The sequence below is a fragment of the Salvelinus sp. IW2-2015 genome, linkage group LG12 (assembly GCF_002910315.2).
Source record: "Salvelinus sp. IW2-2015 linkage group LG12, ASM291031v2, whole genome shotgun sequence".
Lineage (NCBI taxonomy): Eukaryota > Metazoa > Chordata > Actinopteri > Salmoniformes > Salmonidae > Salvelinus > Salvelinus sp. IW2-2015.
Window position 1 is genome coordinate 6,993,301 of NC_036852.1, and position 19,674 is coordinate 7,012,974.

Here is a 19,674-nt window from a genome sequence, read left to right on the forward strand (position 1 = left end):
ACTGCTCTGGCTTGTTGTATAGGGACATAAGCAATTGGTACCACTTGTGATCTGTGCCTCCCTCTAGTTGCATTCTTGGTCATTGTTAGTTAATGCTTCCAGTATTAAAGGCAACATACTTGTGATTTGATGAATGAATATGATATTGCTATTGAATAACTCATCTCAAGTGTTCCGTGTTGCTTTCATTGGATTTGTCTCCCCAGTCCCTGTTGCACAAGAAGCATAATATGTATGAGTGTTTATATTGTTTATCTGTGTAGGTGCAGGTCAACCTAATTATTTTCAGTCTAAACTGTAACTAGGTCACTCAGGAACATTCAATGCTGTCTTGGTAAAACTCCCTACTCCTTGCCGATGACAAGCACACCCATCACATGATGCAGCCAYCACCATGTATGAAAATATGAAGAGTGGTACTCAGTGATGTGTTGTGTTGGATTTGCCCCAAACATAACACTTTGTATTCAGGACAAAAAGTTCATTTCTTTGCCATTTTCTTTGCAGTTTTACTTTATTGCAAACAGGAATATTTTTTATTCTGTACAAGCTTCCTTCTTTTGGCTGTCATTTAGATTAGTATAGTATAGTAACTACAATGGTGTCGATCCATATTCAGTTCTCCTATCACAGCCATTCAATTCTGTTTTAAAATCCCCATTGCCCTCACAATGAAATCCCTGAGCAGTTTCCTTCCTCTCCGAGTTAGGAAGGACTTCTGTATCTTTGTAGTGACTGGGTGTATTGATATGCCATCCAAAGTGTAATTAATATGCTCAAAGGGATATTCAAATGTCATTTTTTTTTAAAACTTATCTACCAATAGGTTGCCCTTCTTTGCAAGGCATTGGAAAATCTCTCTGGTCTTCGTTGTCACGTGTGCTCCCTTTCCGGCCTCTAGGTCACCAGGCTGCTCGTTATGGCGCACACCTGTCACCAGTGTTACATGCATAACGACACTCACCTGGACTCCATCACCTCCTTGATTACCTGCCCTTTATATGTCACTCCCTTCAGTTTCTTCCCCAGTCGTCGTTGTTTGTTTCATGTCGGTGCGCTGTTCGTGTTCCTTGTTTTGTTCATTTATTTATTAAAATGTATTCACTCCCTGAACTTGCTTCCCCGACTCTCAGCGTACATCGTTACATTTGTGGTTGAATCTGTTTGATATTCACCTCTCAACTGAAAGACCTTACAGACACAGACATGCGGTAGTCATTCAAAATTAATGTTAAACACTACTTTAACACAGTTAAACACAGTGAGTCCATGCAACTTATTATGCACATTTTTACTCCTGAACTTATTTAGGCTTGCCAAAACAAAAGGGTTGAATCCTTATTGACTCAAGACATTTCAGTTTAAAAATGTTTATTCATTTGTAAAAACAATTCCACTTTGAGATTATAGGGTGTGTAAAGCTTTAATACATTTTATATTCAGGCTGTAACAAAATGTGGGAATACCTTCTAAAGGCAATGTTGTTAAGTGCTTTAAGTTTATACAAATCACAAAATTATGAATTGTTTCCAGTTCAGTAAAGTGTAATATATAATGTATATTTCTAAACTGACTCGGTACAAAAGTATTTGTTCTGAAACGTGACTACCAAAGCTCAAGGAGAGTAAAGGATAAAAATGAAATGTTTTATACTGAAGCATTTCCTGGACTAAAAGATCAGGTCACACATGTCTGTTGGCTCAGTTGCAGTCCAAATCAGGTGTCATCTACAGAGGATGATAAAAACGTCAACATGAGCAAAATGTCTTTAATGGATACAAAGCTACCATTGGTCAGAGGGAAAAAATAAATGCCATCGTGATGACATTGGAATGAATGTGCGTATTACAAATTCAATCTCAAGGGATTGAAGCATTTTTAGAGGATGTTGCCTACCGGTCAGGAAATGTAGCAGACTACAGACAATCATGCATACATGAGCCTCTAGCTAAAAACACAAAACAGTTGTACTGCAGGTACTACTATAAGCTACTACAGTAGGTACGGTTTGCAAGCAGCGGTGATTATTTTGCAAAATTGAAACGTCACCCACAGCCTGTTATTACTAGCAAAGACATGCTTATTCGGAGAAAGGGGCACCATTGACAATACCTGAAAGTCTTCAGGTAAAAACTCTCTGAGATCAGACGCCTGAGGCAAGTAGTATGATAAAGAACAATAATGGACGAGAAATGCAAGAGACATATTCGCAAATGATGGCATTGTTCATCAATTCTTAGTGTTTGGCATCAGACCGCAATTGAATTGAATTGAATAAACATTTTTTTAAACACCAGAGGGGAAGTTTTACTCACCACAGCGTCAATGTCCTTAGGACTACTCCAGCACTGGAGCACTGGTGCAACAGTCCTCTTCAGCTCTCCGAACACGTCTGGCGACATGGGCATCATGTTGTCTTGCAGTCTAGATGGGTGACTAAAACGCATTGTGAAAATAACAGTTAAGTCAGATTATCAATCATACTCAAACCAGACTACAGTCGAAAATACAAATACAGTATTTATGGCATCTTCACCTTTAACGAAATTAATAATGAGCATGATGAGGGATACTCTAGACTTACACTTCTGACACTGATATGAGTTCTGTCTTCATGTATCCTGTGACGCTGGAACCCTCCACATCCATGGGCTCCGATGCTGAAAAATAAAAATGGTGGACCAGCGATATAAGACCACTTGTCCCGGATCTGTTCGTGATTTATAGCCAACTCCTATGGTCGTTCAATGCTATACAGAGAAAAGTGATTCAGAGGTTGGTCATAAAACGCAACCCCAATGGACTACCAAACAGACATCCGGGTCCTTACAGTGGCTTTGTGTAAATCAAAAATAACACTATTGCTACCAAGGTGAATGATTCAGGAGCAAACTGAAGAGAGAAGAATTTTCCGCCACTCTTTGTGGGACAATGGAAGTAGATTTCAGTAATGCTTCTTTATTCCGGGACCACCCATACATACAATGTATACACGTATGACTAAGTCGCTTTGGATAAAAGCGTCTGCTAAATGGCATATATTATTTATTTTAATATTCAGAGGATTGAAACAAAGAGGTCGCTGGCTGCTTACCCTCGGAGGCCCTGGTGTAGTACTTTCCGAAGGATTTGTCTTTGGGGATGTCTGGGTAGAGGAAGCGGAGTGGGTTCTCTGGGATGTTCTCAGCTGCCATCACCTTGTAGGTGCGGATGATGTCAGGCAGAGAGACGGCAGACAGCTCCTTCTTGGTGTAGGGCTCCACTGCATGGAATACAGGCTTATCTGCGAAACACACACATCAAAATATATCAACCTTTTTTTTTTATATAAATTTAGCCCCTTTTTTCCCCAATTTTCGTGGTATCCAATCGCTAGTAATTACTATCTTGTCTCATCGCTACAACTCCCGTACGGGCTCGGGAGAGACGAAGGTCGAAAGCCACGCGTCCTCCGAAGCACAACCCAACCAAGCCGCACTGCTTCTTAACACAGTGCGCCTCCAACCCGGAAGCCAGCCGCACCAATGTGTCGGAGGAAACACCGTGCACCTGGCCCCCTTGGTTAGCGCGCACTGCGCCCGGCCCGCCACAGGAGTCGCTGGAGCGAGATGAGACAAGGATATCCCTACAGGCCAAACCCTCCCTAACCCGGACGACGCTAGCCCAATTGTGCGTCGCCCCACGGACCTCCCGGTCGCGGCCGGCTGCGACAGAGCCTGGGCGCGAACCCAGAGTTATATCAACCTTTTAATTGTAATTGCCTACAGGGCCGCTGTGTGTGTGTGTTTTCAGACTCACCGTATAGGTCGTGTTCCACCCAAGTGAATGTGATGGCTCCGTCTCTGCTACTCTCACTGAAGCGCAGCAGGAACGTGCCTGGACACTTCCCAGTCAGCATGGCCTTCTCCCTCTCCTTACTCACAAAGCCCAGGATGCAACTGTAGTGGGAGAGAACAAGAGAATAAACAACATTTCTTCACTTTTTATTATGTTTATTTGACAGGGGAAATTCACATTGTTCAACAATTTGGTAAATGTACAGTGCATTTGGAAAGTATTCAAACCCCTTGACTTTTTCCACATTTTGTTACGTTACAGCCTTATACTATAATGGATTAAATTGTTTTTTCCCCCTCATCAATCTACCCCAAAATGGGGCGGCATGTAGCATTGTGGTCAGAGTAACCGAAAGGTTGCTGGATCGAATCCCCGAGCTGACAAGTTAAAAATCTGTCGTTCTGCCCCTGAACAAGGCAGATAACCCACTGTTCCCCGGTAGGCAGTCATTGTAAATAAGAATGTGTTCTTAACTGACTTGCCAGGTTAAATAAAGTTGAATAATTTATTTTTATTTGTATAATAATGACAAAGCAGAAACAGGTTATTAGAAATAATTACAAATAAACTGTATTCAGACCCTTTACTCAGTACTTTGCTGAAGCACCTTTGGAAGCGATTACAGCCTCGAGTCTTCTTGGGTATGATGCTACAAGCTTGGCACACCTGTATTTGGGGAGTTTCTCCCATTCTTCTCTGCAGATCCTCTCAAGCTCTGTCAGGTTGGATGGGGAGTGCCATTGCACAGCCATTTTCAAGTCTCTCCAGTTCAGGTCCTGAGCGCTCTGGAGAAGGTATTCATCAAGAATCTCTCTGTACTTTGCTCTGACCATCTTTCCCTCGATCCTGACTAGTCTCCCAGTCCCTGCCACTGAAAAACATCCCCACAGCATGATGCTGCCACCACCATGCTTCACCGGTGCCAGGTTTCCTCCAGACGTGACGCTTGGCATTCAGGCCAAAGAGTTCAATCTTGGTTTTATCAAATCAAATTTTGTTTGTCACATGCGCCGAGTACAACAGGTGAAGACCTTACAGTGAAATGCTTACTTACAAGCCCTCTGAAGCAAGCCGGCCATCTCTGTTGGTGCCATCATACAAGGGCTGATGGCGCGGACAGAGATAGTCAGCTTGCTTCAGGTCCTTAGGAAACTATGCAGTAATTTGTTTTTTTATGTATTACATTGTTTTGTTAGCCCAGAAAATCTCAAGTGTTATTTCATACAGCCGGGAAGAACTATTGGATATAAAAGCGACGTCAACTTACCAACATTACGACTAGGAATACGACTTTCCCGAAGCAGATCCTTTGTTCGGACCTCCACCCTGGACATGGGATCTTCTCCCAGAGGCCGACCCAAAACAATGCGGTCACCGCAGGAGAGGCAGACGGAGCGGCCTACTGGTCAGACTGAGAAGGCTGTACACCGCTTCCGAGCATATTACTTGCGAATGTCCAATCTCTAGACAACAAGGTGGACGAAATTAGGGCACGAGTTGCCTTCCGGAGAGTCATCAGAGATTGTAACATTCTCTGTTTTATGGAAACATGGCTCACTCGGGATACGTTGTCAGAGTCGGTACAGCCACCCGGTTTCTTCACGCATCGTGCCAACAGAAACAAACAACTCTCTGGTAAGAAGGGCGGTGGTGTATGCCTTATGATTAACGACTCATGGTGTGACCATAACAACATACAGGAACTTAAGTCCTTTTGTTCACCTGACCTAGAATTCCTTACAATCAAATGCAGACCACATTATCTACCAAGACAATTCTCTTCGATTATAGTCACAGCCTGGTATAGAGGTTCTGGATGGCAAGAAGCTTAGCACCGGTGATGTACTGGGCCGTACACACTACCCTCTGTAGTGCCTTGCGGTCGGAGGCCGAGCAGTTACCATACCAGGCAGTGATGCAACCCGTCAGGATGCTCTCGATGGTGCAGTTGTTGAACCTTTTGAGGATCCATGCCAAATCTTTTCAGTCTCCTGAGGGGGAATAGGTTTTGTTGTGCCCTCTTCACGACTGTCTTAGTGTGCTTGGACCATGTTAGTTTGTTGGTGATGTGGACGCCAAGGAACTTGAAGCTCTCAACCTGCTCCACTACAGCCCATCGATGAGAATGGGGGCGTGCTCGGTCCTCCTTTTCCTGTTGTCCACAATCATCTCCTTTGTTGATCACGTATTTTTGTCCAAAACAACGTTGGTCCTTCAGCGGGTTGCTGAAATTCACTCTTTTAATACAAACTTTTATTGAATACAAACACGGACTTCTTCCATTTCTACAAGAACCGACTGATGGCGACTCAATGTTGTTGCTACCAAATCCTTCGACCAGTCATCAAAGTAACTCTGCCTCGATATAAGAGAACTGAATTGAGCGTTCCTCAACTAATTAGAGCTTAAGTGTAATTGTTAGCTTTTGTACTAAGAAATTTTGCAGATGCAGCTCTAACAGAATGAAGTCTGTTGTGGCAAGCTATAGATACCATTCTGCTAACTCTCCGATAACGATAATGTTCAATCGACTGATAATGAAATAACTCACCCATCGTTCCATAGGGACAGCAGATGTCTCTTGATGAGGTCCAGGATAGCTTCGATCCACAGCCAGAAGGGAAAGCTCTTCTCACTGAGACTCTACAGTAGACAATGTGTCTTCAGATGTCTAGATGGATTACTAGGTCCTTCTATATTGTTGTGTCTGTGAACTGTAAAGATGTTGTATTCTGTATATATTGTAGTCACCTACCTTACAGAACTTGGTCCAGGGGATAAGGCCCTCAGGATTCCGCTGTGCTTTCTGGCCTGTTAGAAAATGTTTACCTCATCATCCAAATATAGGGAGTTTGGTTGATTTACAATAACATTATTAGAAGTATGATAACAAAAGCAAATCCCCCATCATGACTCACCCAGTAGTTTGTCGGCCAGCATGCCTAGCTGCTCTTCATTGAGCCCCCTCTTGGTGACAGAGGAGAACTGCCAGCTCAGCACCTCAGACAGCTGACCCCAGGACGCTGCAGGAGGGCTCAGGAAGAACTTCAGGTTCTGGGACAGACCAGGGACACGAGCAAGACAGAAAAGGAGAGCGGTGCGTTTGTGTACTGTCAATTTTTTTATCTGATTTAGACTGGCCAATGGGTGGGCCTTCTGAACAGGTCTCTCTTGCAATGAGATTTGATCTCAATGCAAATAAATAAAGTTTAAACAAAGTGTCACGGCCGTCAAAAGGAGGAGACCAAAGCGCAGCGTGGTATGCGTACATTCTTCTTTAATATAAGAATGAACACAACTAACAAAATAACGAAACATGAAGCTATACAAATGAGTGCTGAACAGGCAACTACACATAGACAAGAACCCACAAATACCCAAGGGAAAATGGCTACCTAAATATGGTCCCCAATCAGAGACAACGATAAACAGCTGCCTCTGATTGGGAACCATAATCAGGCCACCATAGACTTACAAATACCTAGACAATACAAAACTAGCATACCCACCCTAGTCACACCCTGATCTAACCAAAATAATAAAGAAAACATAGATAACTAAGGTCAGGGCGTGACACAAAGGTTAAATAGAATGAATGCACTGTACTTTACCTTGGGCTCGCTGGTCAGCATGTTGTACCACAGGATGGAGGCCCAGCCACTGGGCAGCTGGCTGACGTTGGAGATGACCACGATGGGCAGGGAGATGGTCTAAAAAGGACCAGAGGCCAGAGAAAGTCAAAGTCAAATTAAATAAGGCCAGAGTGCTGTTGGATCTCATGAAAATGGGAGTGTAGACCTAGTATAAAGCTTAGCCAGTTCAGATAGTGAACCTGAGTTCCCGCCTCAGCTTTTTGCTAGTACGCGTTTGCTGCATTGCTGCTGTAACTAGACGTTTCTCGCTATACTGCGGTTTTCTGATATGATATTTTCTTTGCGAATGCTCAATATGCTCAAGTGGCATGTCTGGCTGCTGAGGGGATGTCACTGACTGCGAGGATCAATCCACGTCGCCGCTCTACTGTTGTCAATAGTGGCTACAACTAGCTAAAGTATTGTATACTTTGTTTGTTTCCAATGCCAGCTTCGGGCAGAGTCCGTGCGCTCGGTTAACACACCCCATCACAGAGAAATCTGCTCGCCCGTAGAGGAGGAAGTAGCCTACACTAGCCTTTATGGGTCGATATACAGTGAGTACCAATGTTTTCTTGGTGACATGAGCAAGATGGTGCTCATCACGGCGATTTGATAGTATTTGGTCTCAAGCGGCCGCTAATTTGTTTAGTGCAGCAATCAATATCAGTAGCCTATTATGTGTCGAGCGGGACACCAGACTGCTGCAAGACACTATAGTATTAGCTATACATTTAYGGTGTCTTCCAGTCACATTAGCTAGTGTGACATGCACCGACAGTCACACTTACAATTTCGTACATATTCTGACTGTAGGTTTATCATTCTGGAACCTTCCTTTATACATTTAGCTAAAAACACTCAATTTAACGTGCAGGTCTGAAATACTGTGCAATTATAGCTATACTTGCCGCTTCTGTTCCGAGCTAACTAATATACATGCATATATTTCAATATCTATTTGGTCTATCTCTTCTTGTTATCAGGTCATCATCGATCTTCTCTCAGAGCTTCCCGGAATATACGTTAGACATAGCCATCAGCTCAGGTAGAACTTATTGTAGACCTAAGTTTTAGATGATCGTGTCACTCTCACTTTGCACTTCTGTGCATGSACAAGATACATCAGCTACTGCTAGATTTAGCACTAGTGATATTAGGCAAATTAGATAGTACACGTGGTTACACATAGCTACCGTTTAGTTGCGGTTTTGGGGGGTTGTTAGTATACTGCATGTCTTATGCTATGTGCGTAGCCTAATCAGGATCAATCTTACCGCTACTGTCATGGCCTACAGAAAAGTGTATCTCTCCTCTCTCAGTAGCACAAGTTTGAGTCCAAGTTAAGGCGAAAGTGTTGTAGTTGCATTGCACTTTTCCAGAGGCGGTCCGTATGATGGCTTAAAGGGTTCTTCAGTCTGAAATACACTAAAATGTTCCTTCCCTTTAATCTTGCATGCTCTCTTAAGTATTGTTTGCATTATGGACACTCACATGTTAACCGTACTCTCATACAGTGACCTGAGAAAGTATTCACCCCTTTGGCATTTTTCCTATTTTGTTGTTACAACCTGTAATTAAAATGTATTTTGGGGGGGTTGTATCATTGTATCATTTGATTTACATAACATGCCTACCACTTTGAAGATGCAAAATATTTTTTATTGTGAAACAAACAAGAAATAAGACAAAAAAACAGAAAACTTGAGCATGGATAACTATTCACCCCCCCCCCCCAAGTCAATACTTTGTAGAGCCATCTTTTGCAGCAATTACAGCTGCAAGTCTCTTGAGGTATGTCTCTATACGTTTGGCACATCTAGCCACTGGTATTTTTGCCCATTCTTCAAGGCAAAACTGCTCTAGCTCCTTCAAGTTGGATGAGTTCCGCTGGTGTACAGCAATCTTTAAGTCATAACACAGATTCTCAATTGGATTGAGGTCTGGGCATTGACTAGGCCATTCCAAGACATTTAAATGTTTCATGGTGCCCCTTGCTTAGTGCTGTTGCAGACTCTGTGGCCTTTCAGAACAGGTGTATATATACTGAGATCATGTGACACTTAAATAAAGTCCACCTGTGTGCAGTCTCACTAATTATGTGACTTCTGAAGGTAATTGGTTGCACCAGATCTTATTTAGGGGCTTCATAGCAAAGGGGGTGAATACATACGCACACAGCACTTTTCCGTTGTGTATTTTTWTTTTTTTTCAGAAACTTTAAAAAATTTCACTTCACCAATTTTGACTATTTTGTCCATTACATGAAATCCAAATAAAAATCAATTTAAATTAGGTTGTAACGCAACAAAATAGGAAAAACGCCAAGGGGGATGAATACTTTTGCAAGGCACCCCTAGATGAAAGAGATGACAAAGCACTGTTAGTTCTACKGACGACGACTGATGTTCCATGCTAAATCTTTCATGTTATGCTACCTGGATACTGAGCACGGGCGGGACCTGGCAAACCTCTGTTCAACATTGATGCTGGCAACGAATGACAAGATACTGGAACTAATCATGGCTCTGGTCCCTTCCGTCAGCGCTGCGGGCTAGCTCTGAGCTGTGGGCTGGCCAATTCTGCCTCGTTAGATAGGTCGAATATTTCCCATGTACCAAGATGACAGCTCATCTTGCTTCATCGAGTGTACCCGGCGGTGCTTCATATGAGAAATAGACGTATGGCTGCATTAGCTCATGCTACACAGTTAGTATTCACACATAGGCCTAGTAGACATTCATGTAATGGTAGAATGACCTTCACTGGTCTATTGAGAGCTCCTAAACTGGGATGAGTTTAACTGCCAGTACCATGCCTCATTAAGTTTGCTGTGACGGAGTCAGCCGTGGTCAATAGCCTACATGTTGCCATATTTGCTGGCTACTTGATATAAAGAACATCCCATATGCAGTGCCTTCGGAAAGTATTCAGACCCCTTGACTTTTCCCCCATTGTTACGTTAAAGCCTTATTCTAAAATTGATAAAATATATTTTTTCCTCTCATCAATCTACAGACAATACCCCGTAATGACAAAGCAAAAACAGTTTTAGATTTTTTTCAAAAGTATTACAAATAAAAACAGAAATCCCTTATTTACAGAAGTATTCAGACCCTTTGCTATGATACTCGAAATTGAGCTCAGGTGCATCCTGTCTCCATTGATCATCCTTGAGATGTTTCTACAAATTGATTGGAGTACACCTGTGGTAAATTGAATTGATTGTACATAATTTGGAAAGGCACACACCTGTCTATATAAGGTCCCACAGTTGATAGTGCATGTCAGAGCAAAAACCAAGCCATGAGGTCGAAGGAATTGTGTTGAGGCACAGATCTGGGGAAGGGTACCAAAACATTTCTGCAGCATTGAAGGTCCCCAAGAACACAGTGACCTCCATCATTCTTAAATGGAAGAAGTTTGGAACCACCAAGAGTCTTCCTAGAGCTGGCCAAACTGAGCAATCAGGGAAGAAGGGCCTTGGTCAGGGAGGTGACCAAGAATCCGATGGAGTTCCTGTGTAGAGCTAGGGAAAACTTCCAGAAGGACAACCATCTCTGCAGTCCTCCACCAATCAGGCCTTTATAGTAGCGTGGCCAGACGGAAGCCACTCTTCGGTAAAAGGCACATGACAGCCCACTTGGAGTTTGCCAAAAGGCAAGACTGAACTCTTTGGCCTGAATGCCAAGCGTCACATCTGGAGGAAACCTGGCACCATCCCTACGTTGAAGCATGGTGGTGGCAGCATCATGCTGTGGGGATGTTTTTCAGCAGCAGGGACTGAGACTAGTCAGGATCGAGGCAAAGATGAAAGGAGCAAAGTACAGAGAGATCCTTGATTAAAAACCTGCTCCAGAAAACTCAGGACCCCAGACTGGGGCAAAGGCTCAGCTTCCAACAAGACAACGACCCTAAGCACACAGCCAAGACAACGCAGGAGTGGCTTCAAGACAAGTCTCAATGTCCTTGAGAGGCCCAGCCAGAGCCCGATTGTAACATCTCTGGAGAGACCTGAAAATAGCTTTGCAGCAACGTTCCCCATCCAACCTGACAAGAGTTTGCGAGGTTCTGCAGAGAAGAATGGGAGAAACTCCCAAAATACAGGTGTGCCAAGTTTGTAGCGTCATACCCAAGAAGACTCGATGCTGTAATCGCTGCCAAAGGTGCTTCAAAAAAGTACTGAGCAAAGGGTCTGAATACTTATGTAAATGTGATATCAGTTTTTTAATTTAATCAATTTTAGAATAAGGCTGTAACGTAAGGAATAAAGTCAAGGGGTCTGAATAGTTTCTGAAGGCATTGTAGCTGCAGGTTGTTGACTGGCTCATATTGCTTAAGCTTGCTCGTTCGATAAGGAGATATTTTCATGTAAACCCGTCAGATGATTACTCATTTAGTTTCAGTGAGAGCACCCGGCGGTGCGTCTCCAAGGCGGTTGGATTCGTACTGCTTACGGCTGCTAGTTAGATAGGACGTAGATACTAAGATGACAGCTCATCTTGCCTCAAGCGAGGGTACCCAGTGTCATATGAGAACTGTAAGTCGTGTGTTGCACAGCGCATTCTACACGTTGATATTCACACATAGTATAGTCTTGTAATGGTAGGATGACTTAGCTGGTCTATTTGATCATGTCTCAACGGCGCTTTCTGCAGTAGCGACACATAGTCGTCTGGTGTATGGTTCTGCCATTTTTTGGGGGATTGGTATAGCTTGTAGGTCATTTTATATGTTGACGCTTTGCTGGGGCAGTGAGCTACCCTGATGTAACAGAGCCTATATCGCCAAGACTTGAAATACGAAGTATTTAATAAGTGGTTAAACATATTTCTATGTCGTGTTTCTGTTCTTAAATAAAGAAAAGCCAGTTCAGAAAGGGAACCTGAGTGCCCGCTTCAGCTGAGGTGGCACCAATTAGATGCTAGTAACAATCCCCTCTACCTTATTTGGCGTTCTATTTAAGATGACCGATTCTGCTAACACATGCTGCTGCCGCTTGCTGCTACTGCTAGTATCCGTTTGCTTCTTTAATCCCACCACCACCCCAGCCTCCACCTGTTAGGTTCTGTTTTCCTGCTTGTAGGTTATTTTATATATTGACGCTTTGCATGGGCAGTGAGCTACCCTGAAGCAGCCTATTTCACCAAGACTTGCATTATTTAATCTTTAATAAATGGTTAAAAAAAAACGTTTTCTACTTGGCGTTTCCTTTCTGAACTATATTTCGGACCACTTACCTCTAGCTTGAGCTCCAGACCACACTGGTTGAGTTCAGACTCAAAGCAGATGCAGTGCAGCTCCTCTGTCACAATGAGAGGCCCCTGGAATAACACGGACAGACAGTAACACATTAGGGCTATGTCGCAATTTCCCTGAATTGAAAGAAATGACTGGTATAAGAAATATGATGGAAACTCCCTCCGAACCATACCAATTCAATGCTTTGAGATTTGTGGGAAGTAGTGAAATAGTGCACACTTCAGGAGAAAGAAGATATCATTGTGACGCACCCATATCTATCGGAATGAACTGACTGTAACCGATTACCGTGTCATTATAGGCCAGTCATATAACCCAGCTATCAATCTGCAGGTAATCTCTTACCTCATTTGTTCTGTTGCCAGCTACTTTCTGCTCTTTCAGTTGCTGTGTTGAGACCAGAGAATAAACTGTAAGGAGTGATGACAGTACAGGTCCAAATGGACAATCGGGACAACTCATTCAGATTTAGTGCCCTGTATGCCATTTGAAATGATGCTAGCTTACCAAATGGCGAAACTCTGCAGCCAAGCTTCCATTTGACTCCTCCATATTCATAACTTTTGTGTTGGTACCCAATATGTTGAACTTACGAAACCCTTTCTTTTCTGTAACGTCCCTGGAGAGAAAATGCAATGTGCATTCCCCCTTTAGTTATGTATTCACATCACAAATTCAAGAGCAGGGCATAACAATGCACAAACACATATATTCTACCACACTCATCCACTTACTTGTCAAACAAAGCTTTCACTTTGAGTTGATAGTTGAATTCCGGGAGCTTCACAAGAAATCTAGAGAGGAAATACAAATCAAAACTCAACCAGGTCTGAACAGATCCACAGGAACTACTGACGGGAGAACTACAGACACGGAGGTGCTGTTGTGTTTGTGCTTACTGAGCTTGACAGTGAACTGCACCTGTGTCTTCAGCACCAGAGTTCTCTGTGGATGTGTGGGCATACCGGGCTGTCTCTCTACCACCAAGGAACTAAGACACACCACAGAAGACACAAGGAATTTTGAGGTTATATTACTGTATAGAGGCATTTAGATATTCTTCAAGAACAAATGGGTAGATATTACAGTGTATTATATATATATATATATATATATATATATATATATATATATATATATTAATATATTGTTACATTTCTGGTTAACTTGGAAAATTGTTTGTACTCAGAAGTATAGTCTAAGGAGGGAAAGAGACTGGTTTTTATGTCAGAAGTTAATGGTTATTTGTAGGAGCCAGATGGCTTTGGAATGTGTGGTGGACGGGAGGAAGTCACAGATTGCTATAGGGGAAGCGGAAGGACATCTGTGGATTAGGCGAATGAGTGGTTGAGGTCAGATCAGATCCCCTGAAGGAGAAATGATGGTTTATTACCATAATACTCTTCCTCTTGAACCATAATAGATGTAAGGATTGGAGAGAAGGAGGAGTGCCTAAATTGGAGTATATATACTTGTGGTGGTGGAAACATGTCTTGTCTGAATCCAGCTGTATCGACCCTTTGGGAAGAATTAAACTTTGGTTCAGCTTTCTAGTGTCTGTTGAGTTATTTTACTCTGAAATTATAACCTAACAATTATATATATATATATATATATATATAATATATATATATATATATATATATATATATATATATATATATATATATACTGCTCAAAAAAATAAAGGGAACACTTAAACAACACAATGTAACTCCAAGTCAATCACACTTCTGTGAAATCAAACTGTCCACTTAGGAAGCAACACTGATTGACAATAAATTTCACATGCTGTTGTGCAAATGGAATAGACAACAGGTGAAATTATAGGCAATTAGCAAGACACCCCCAATAAAAGAGTGGTTCTGCAGGTGGTGACCACAGACCACTTCTCAGTTCCTATGCTTCCTGGCTGATGTTTTGGTCACTTTTGAATGCTGGCGGTGCTTTCACTCTAGTGGTAGCATGAGACGGAGTCTACAACCCACACAAGTGGCTCAGGTAGTGCAGCTCATCCAGGATGGCACATCAATGCGAGCTGTGGCAAGAAGGTTTGCTGTGTCTGTCAGCGTAGTGTCCAGAGCATGGAGGCCAGTCAGTGAGCCAGTACATCAGTCAGAGACGTGGAGGAGGCCGTAGGAGGGCAACAACCCAGCAGCAGGACCGCTACCTCCGCCTTTGTGCAGGAGGAGCAGGAGGAGCACTGCCAGAGCCCTGCAAAATGACCTCCAGCAGGCCACAAATGTGCAAGGTTTCCTCTATACGTGACGCTTGGCATTCAGGCCAAGTAAATCTTGGTTTCATCAGACCAGAGAATCTTGTTTTCATGGTCTGAGAGTCTTTAGGTGCCTTTTGGCAAACTCCAAGCGGGCTGTCATGTGCCTTTTACTGAGGAGTGGCTTCTGTCTGGCCACTCTTCCATAAAGGCCTGATTGGTGGAGTGCTGCAGAGATGGTTGTCCTTCTGGAAGGTTCTCTTTAGCTCTATAGAGGAACTTTGGAGCTCTGTCAGAGTAACCATCGGGTTCTTTGGTCACCTCCCTGACCAAGGCCCTTCTCCCCATTGCTCAGTTTGGACGGGCAGCCCAGCTCTAGGAAGAGTCTTAGTGGTTCCAAACTTCTTCCATTTAAGAATGATGGAGGCCACTGTGTTCTTGGGGACCTTCAATGCTGCAGACATTTTTTGGTCTGTGCCTCGACATAATCCCCAGATCTGTCCCTCGATATAATCCTATCTCGGAGCTCTACGGACAATTCCTTCGACCTCGTGGCTTGGTTTTTGCTCTGACATGCACTGTCAACTGTGGAACCTTATATAGACAGGTGTGTGCCTTTCCAAATTATGTACAATCAATTAAATTTACAACAGGTGGACTCCAAGTTGTACAAACATCTCAAGGATGATCAATGGAAACAAGATTTCAAGTCTCATAGCAAAGGGTCTGAATACTTATGTAGATAAGGTATTTCTGTTTTACAATTTTTATAAATTCTCAAAAATTGCTTTGTCATTATGGAGTATTGTGTGTACATTGCTGAGGATTTCTTTTTATGTAATCCAATTTAGAATAAGGCTGTAATATAACAAAATGTGGAAAAAGTCAAGGGGTCTGAATACTTTCCGAAGGCACTGTGTGTGTATATATATATATATATATATAATTAAAATGATCAAAAACAGGGCCTCCCAAGTCGCGCACTCCCTAAGGCACTGCATTGCAGTGCTCGAGGCGCCACTGTAGACCTGGGTTCGACCCTGGGCTGTGTCACAGCTGGCCGCGACTGGGAGACCCATGAGGCGGCGCACAATTGGCCCAGTGTCGTCCGGGTTAAGGGAGGGTTTGGCCGGCCGGGATGTCCTTCTCCCATCTCGCTCTAGTGACTCCTTGTGGCAGGCCGGGTGCATGCACGCTGACTGCGGTCACCAGTTGTATGGTGTTTCCTCTGACACATTGGTGCGGCTGGGTTAAGCGAGCAGTGTGTCAAGAAGCAGTGCGCCTTGGCAGGGTCGTGTTTCGGAGGACGCATGACTCTCGACCTTCGCCTCTCCCGAGTCCGTATGGGAGTTGCAGTGATGGGACAAAACTGTAAACTTCCAATTGGATAAAAACTATAAAATAATAAAATAATAAAAAAACACCAGTGAAAAACACAGAGTGGGCCTTTTAACATCAAGGCAAAGGGGGGCTACTTTGAAGAATCTCAAATCTCAAATATATTTTGAAAATATTAAATATATTTTTGGGTTACTACGATTCCATATTTTGATGTGTTCACTATTATACTACAATGTAAAAAAAAATTAAAACAAAGAAAAACCCTTGAATGTATATAATTAATTTAAATGATCAAAAACAGCAGCAAAAAACAAAGAGTGGGCCTTTAACAGTGTGGTGTCACTCACTGTTCAAGGAGGTTCCGGAACAGTGCAAGGGCCCGCCCCTCCAGGAAGCCTTTCTGCTGTTTGATTGGGTCGTTGTCGTATGTGTACTTCTGCTCTAGTTCCTGGAGCTCCTTCAGCTGCTGCCTCACCTGCTGCAGGCTTTCTGCCACCGCTGTGAACCTACAGGAGAAGAAGAAGATGAAGCAGAATAAGAACAATACTTTATTTTGTTGGGTTCCTAAATTCATCTTTTTGCTTGATCAGACAAGAGATGCCCAAAAGAATGAACTAGTCTCCTCACCAGTTCTGCAGTTGGTCCAGACATGCGTTGGGTGGTCCTCCAATACAGGAGCTCTGCTGCCTCTTCTTCCACTCAGGCAGCTCCTCTGAGATCAGGTCTGACTGGACCGCCTCGGCCATGTTGAGCACCTCCGCCAACTGGCCAACCACTTCCTGTGGAGGAAATTAAGTAAAGTCCATGCACACAAAGAACAGTTATCTACTCTTCAATGTGAGCAGGCTGGTTATTACTGGATAATACACTCTAAGGGCGTTTTCACATATAGTTTTGAGCTATAGTTCGACTATATTTGTTACATTGTCTTTCCCCCCCATTTGATCCGATTGGTTTCACATTGCCAAATGTCAAACAAACAAAAATTCCTCAACAAAACCATGTGTCCGTAAAAGTAATTTTCTTAAATGCTCACGTTAAATCCATCTATGATTATTATGAATCATCAATTGCGTGTCCAATCGTCATATTATTTTCGCTTTGGTCTTCCAACAACATGCAGGGGGAAACGGAGCGCAATAGCTGCTAAAACTGCAGCGGGAATAGGCTATATTCAGCTATACCCCCGGTAAACCCCCCTGGCTCCCCTAACCTGCATTGGATGCACTCATAAATGCGCTGCTACTCACAAAATGTTTCAGAGATCTCACTGATGATGCTGCGTGCATTAAATCAAATGCTTGCAAGTCAAACAACCAAAAATAATGCGTAACTTATTTTCCTGTGTTTCGGCTGACTGCGTTCTCATCAGCACCACAGTACGATTTGAATTGGACCGAGACCACCCTTTTTGAGCGAACCACTGTGCATTGTTTAGTGCCCTCCCAAGCGCGGATATAGTGTTCACACCAGTCCAAACAAACCGAACTAAGGGGGTAAACGCACCAAACCAATTTGTTTGGAAAAAACACACCAAACCAATTTGGTGTGAAAGCCCCCTTAGTCTCAACTCATATGTTCTGAATGACTAGAGCACATGTAGTTTTAGTGGTGCTTGAAGCGTAAACAATCGGTTAACATTCACAGTACAATGTCACGATAAAATGTCACTTTTTAACCTCATCATGACCCCTCTTACCACTCTCTTGAACTTCAGCTTGAAACACATCTCTACAATCAGCAGCTTCTCGTGTTCCAGCTGTTTGGGTGTCAGCCCGTTCATTTCATGTTCTAAAGTGGGAGAAGGAAAAACATTCACTTACTGACCATACTTGAAACACAGACCTGTAAATAGATGATATATTACAGACAGAGAGAATAAAACACCTCACCTCTGTTCTTAAGAGTATTTTCCTTAAAGTCATGCTCGTCTTGAAGGTATTCCAGAGACTTTACATTCTGATCCGCTTCCTAGCAAGTGACATAAACACGTTGGACCAGATAGATGGCAAACCTGACATGCACGAACATGTACTGCAAATCACTGATGGAACTGTTCCACCAGGAAACAATCAACATATAGTATATGATGGAAATGATCACTCACCTGAACCTTGTTTTTCATGTCTTTCACTTTGTTGTCCAGCTTTTGCTTCTCCAGAACCATGCTGGTCTGTGTGTTTTCTCTGTTGGTCTGAGAAGAAAATACTGTTCATTTAACTCTACAGTTAAAGCATGTAAACACTCCAATATACAGTTATGTATCATCCACAATATCTGACAGCACGGATAGAGAAAGACGTGTGGTGATTTTATTCATTACAATGTATGTCAAAACAAGTTCATGTAGGGCACCTCTATGCTTTTGGCAGCAGCCAGAATCCTCTGCTCCTCCTTCAGGTTTCTGGAGATGATCATGGCCATGTGAACGGGGTCCTCCTGAAAGCGGTCCTGTAAAAGTGGTTACTTTATTACTACAAACCCCAAAAAACCATGCAGACACTGGGGTCATAACTTCCAGAATTAAACCAAAAAAAAAAGTTCTTCTAGATCATTACTGTAACATACAAGCAATACAGTTTGGAAGGCCACTGGTACAGATGTAACTGAGATAATACTACACCTGGAGGTTTCTCTTGATCTTGCGGATGTTGTGTTGTAGCAGGAAGTTGTTTTCCAGGGCGAAGCGGCTGTGTTGGTCATCCAGCTGGGCTAGGAGGTCATGGAAACGTACTGTTGCTAAGGAGTCCTGAACAGCCACATTATCCCTACAGGGTTTCAATCACAGGGGAAGAGATCAGATGAAGGATATGAATAGACTACAGTAGAAAGTAGATCTTTATTTATCCATTATACAGCAGCTTCTCAGCATCACTAAAATAGAATAGAATGGAATAGAACCGAATATAGTAGAATAGAATGTATATTTATCCATTAAATACAGCAGACTCTCTCCTCCCATCACTGCTTACCAATCGATGCTCTCAATCCACTTGCTGAGGTACTGTCTGATGTCCATGGGGAAGGAGTCATCATAGATCTGGTCGACCTGCTCCAGGTATTTAGACTCCAGTAGTTGCAGCTGGCACCACTGGGCCATCTGATCAAGGAGGAGTAACAGAGAGTTATTAAATGAGGCAATTAAATAAATAACAGTGGCAAGAAAAAGTATGTGAACCGTTTCTGCATAAATTGGTCATAGATGAAGATCAGATCAAATTTTAAGTCACAACAGTAGACAAACACAGTCTGCTTGAACTAATAACACACAAACGATTATACTTTTTCATGTTTTTATTGAACCCACCGTGTAAACATTCACAGTGTAGGGTGGGAAAAGTATGTGAACCCTTGGATTTAATAACTGGTTGACCCTCCTTTGGCTGC

At 42.9% G+C, this 19,674-nt stretch overlaps 1 protein-coding gene across 4 annotated transcripts; it reads right to left on the reverse strand.

The window, feature by feature from the left end:
- Positions 1–1,354: 1,354 nt before the first annotated feature.
- LOC112067758 (signal transducer and activator of transcription 1-alpha/beta) lies at positions 1,355–19,387 on the reverse strand. Of its 4 annotated transcripts, XM_070445970.1 has the most exons (23): positions 19,260–19,387; positions 18,911–19,055; positions 18,643–18,738; positions 18,395–18,481; positions 18,180–18,258; positions 17,987–18,078; positions 16,915–17,066; positions 16,635–16,793; positions 13,630–13,722; positions 13,466–13,525; positions 13,239–13,350; positions 13,077–13,118; positions 12,710–12,793; positions 7,449–7,547; positions 6,756–6,891; positions 6,593–6,648; positions 6,389–6,480; positions 3,799–3,938; positions 3,095–3,283; positions 2,585–2,660; positions 2,316–2,436; positions 2,113–2,151; positions 1,355–1,727 (listed from the first exon to the last, which is right to left on the reverse strand). In XM_070445970.1, exons 1-23 carry the CDS (start codon positions 19,385–19,387, stop codon positions 1,701–1,703), a joined length of 2,304 nt encoding a protein of 767 aa, XP_070302071.1. In that variant the 3' UTR covers positions 1,355–1,700. The 4 variants fall into 4 exon arrangements, with proteins under 4 accessions (XP_070302071.1, XP_070302072.1, XP_070302070.1 ...); XM_070445971.1 differs by lacking the exon at positions 2,113–2,151; XM_070445969.1 differs by having other exon boundaries at positions 1,355–2,151.
- Positions 19,388–19,674: the final 287 nt, after the last annotated feature.

Excerpts from the sequence above, each read along its gene's own strand:
- LOC112067758 (XM_070445969.1), bottom strand. The coding sequence starts at position 19,387 with ATGGCCCAGTGGTGCCAGCTGCAACTACTGGAGTCTAAATACCTGGAG. Across the intron at positions 12,794-13,076 it reads CTGGCAACAGAACAAATGAG|GGGCCTCTCATTGTGACAGA; the intron begins GTAAGAGATTAC and ends GTGTTATTCCAG. Across the intron at positions 6,649-6,755 it reads GCTGGCCGACAAACTACTGG|GCCAGAAAGCACAGCGGAAT; the intron begins GTGAGTCATGAT and ends ATTTTCTAACAG.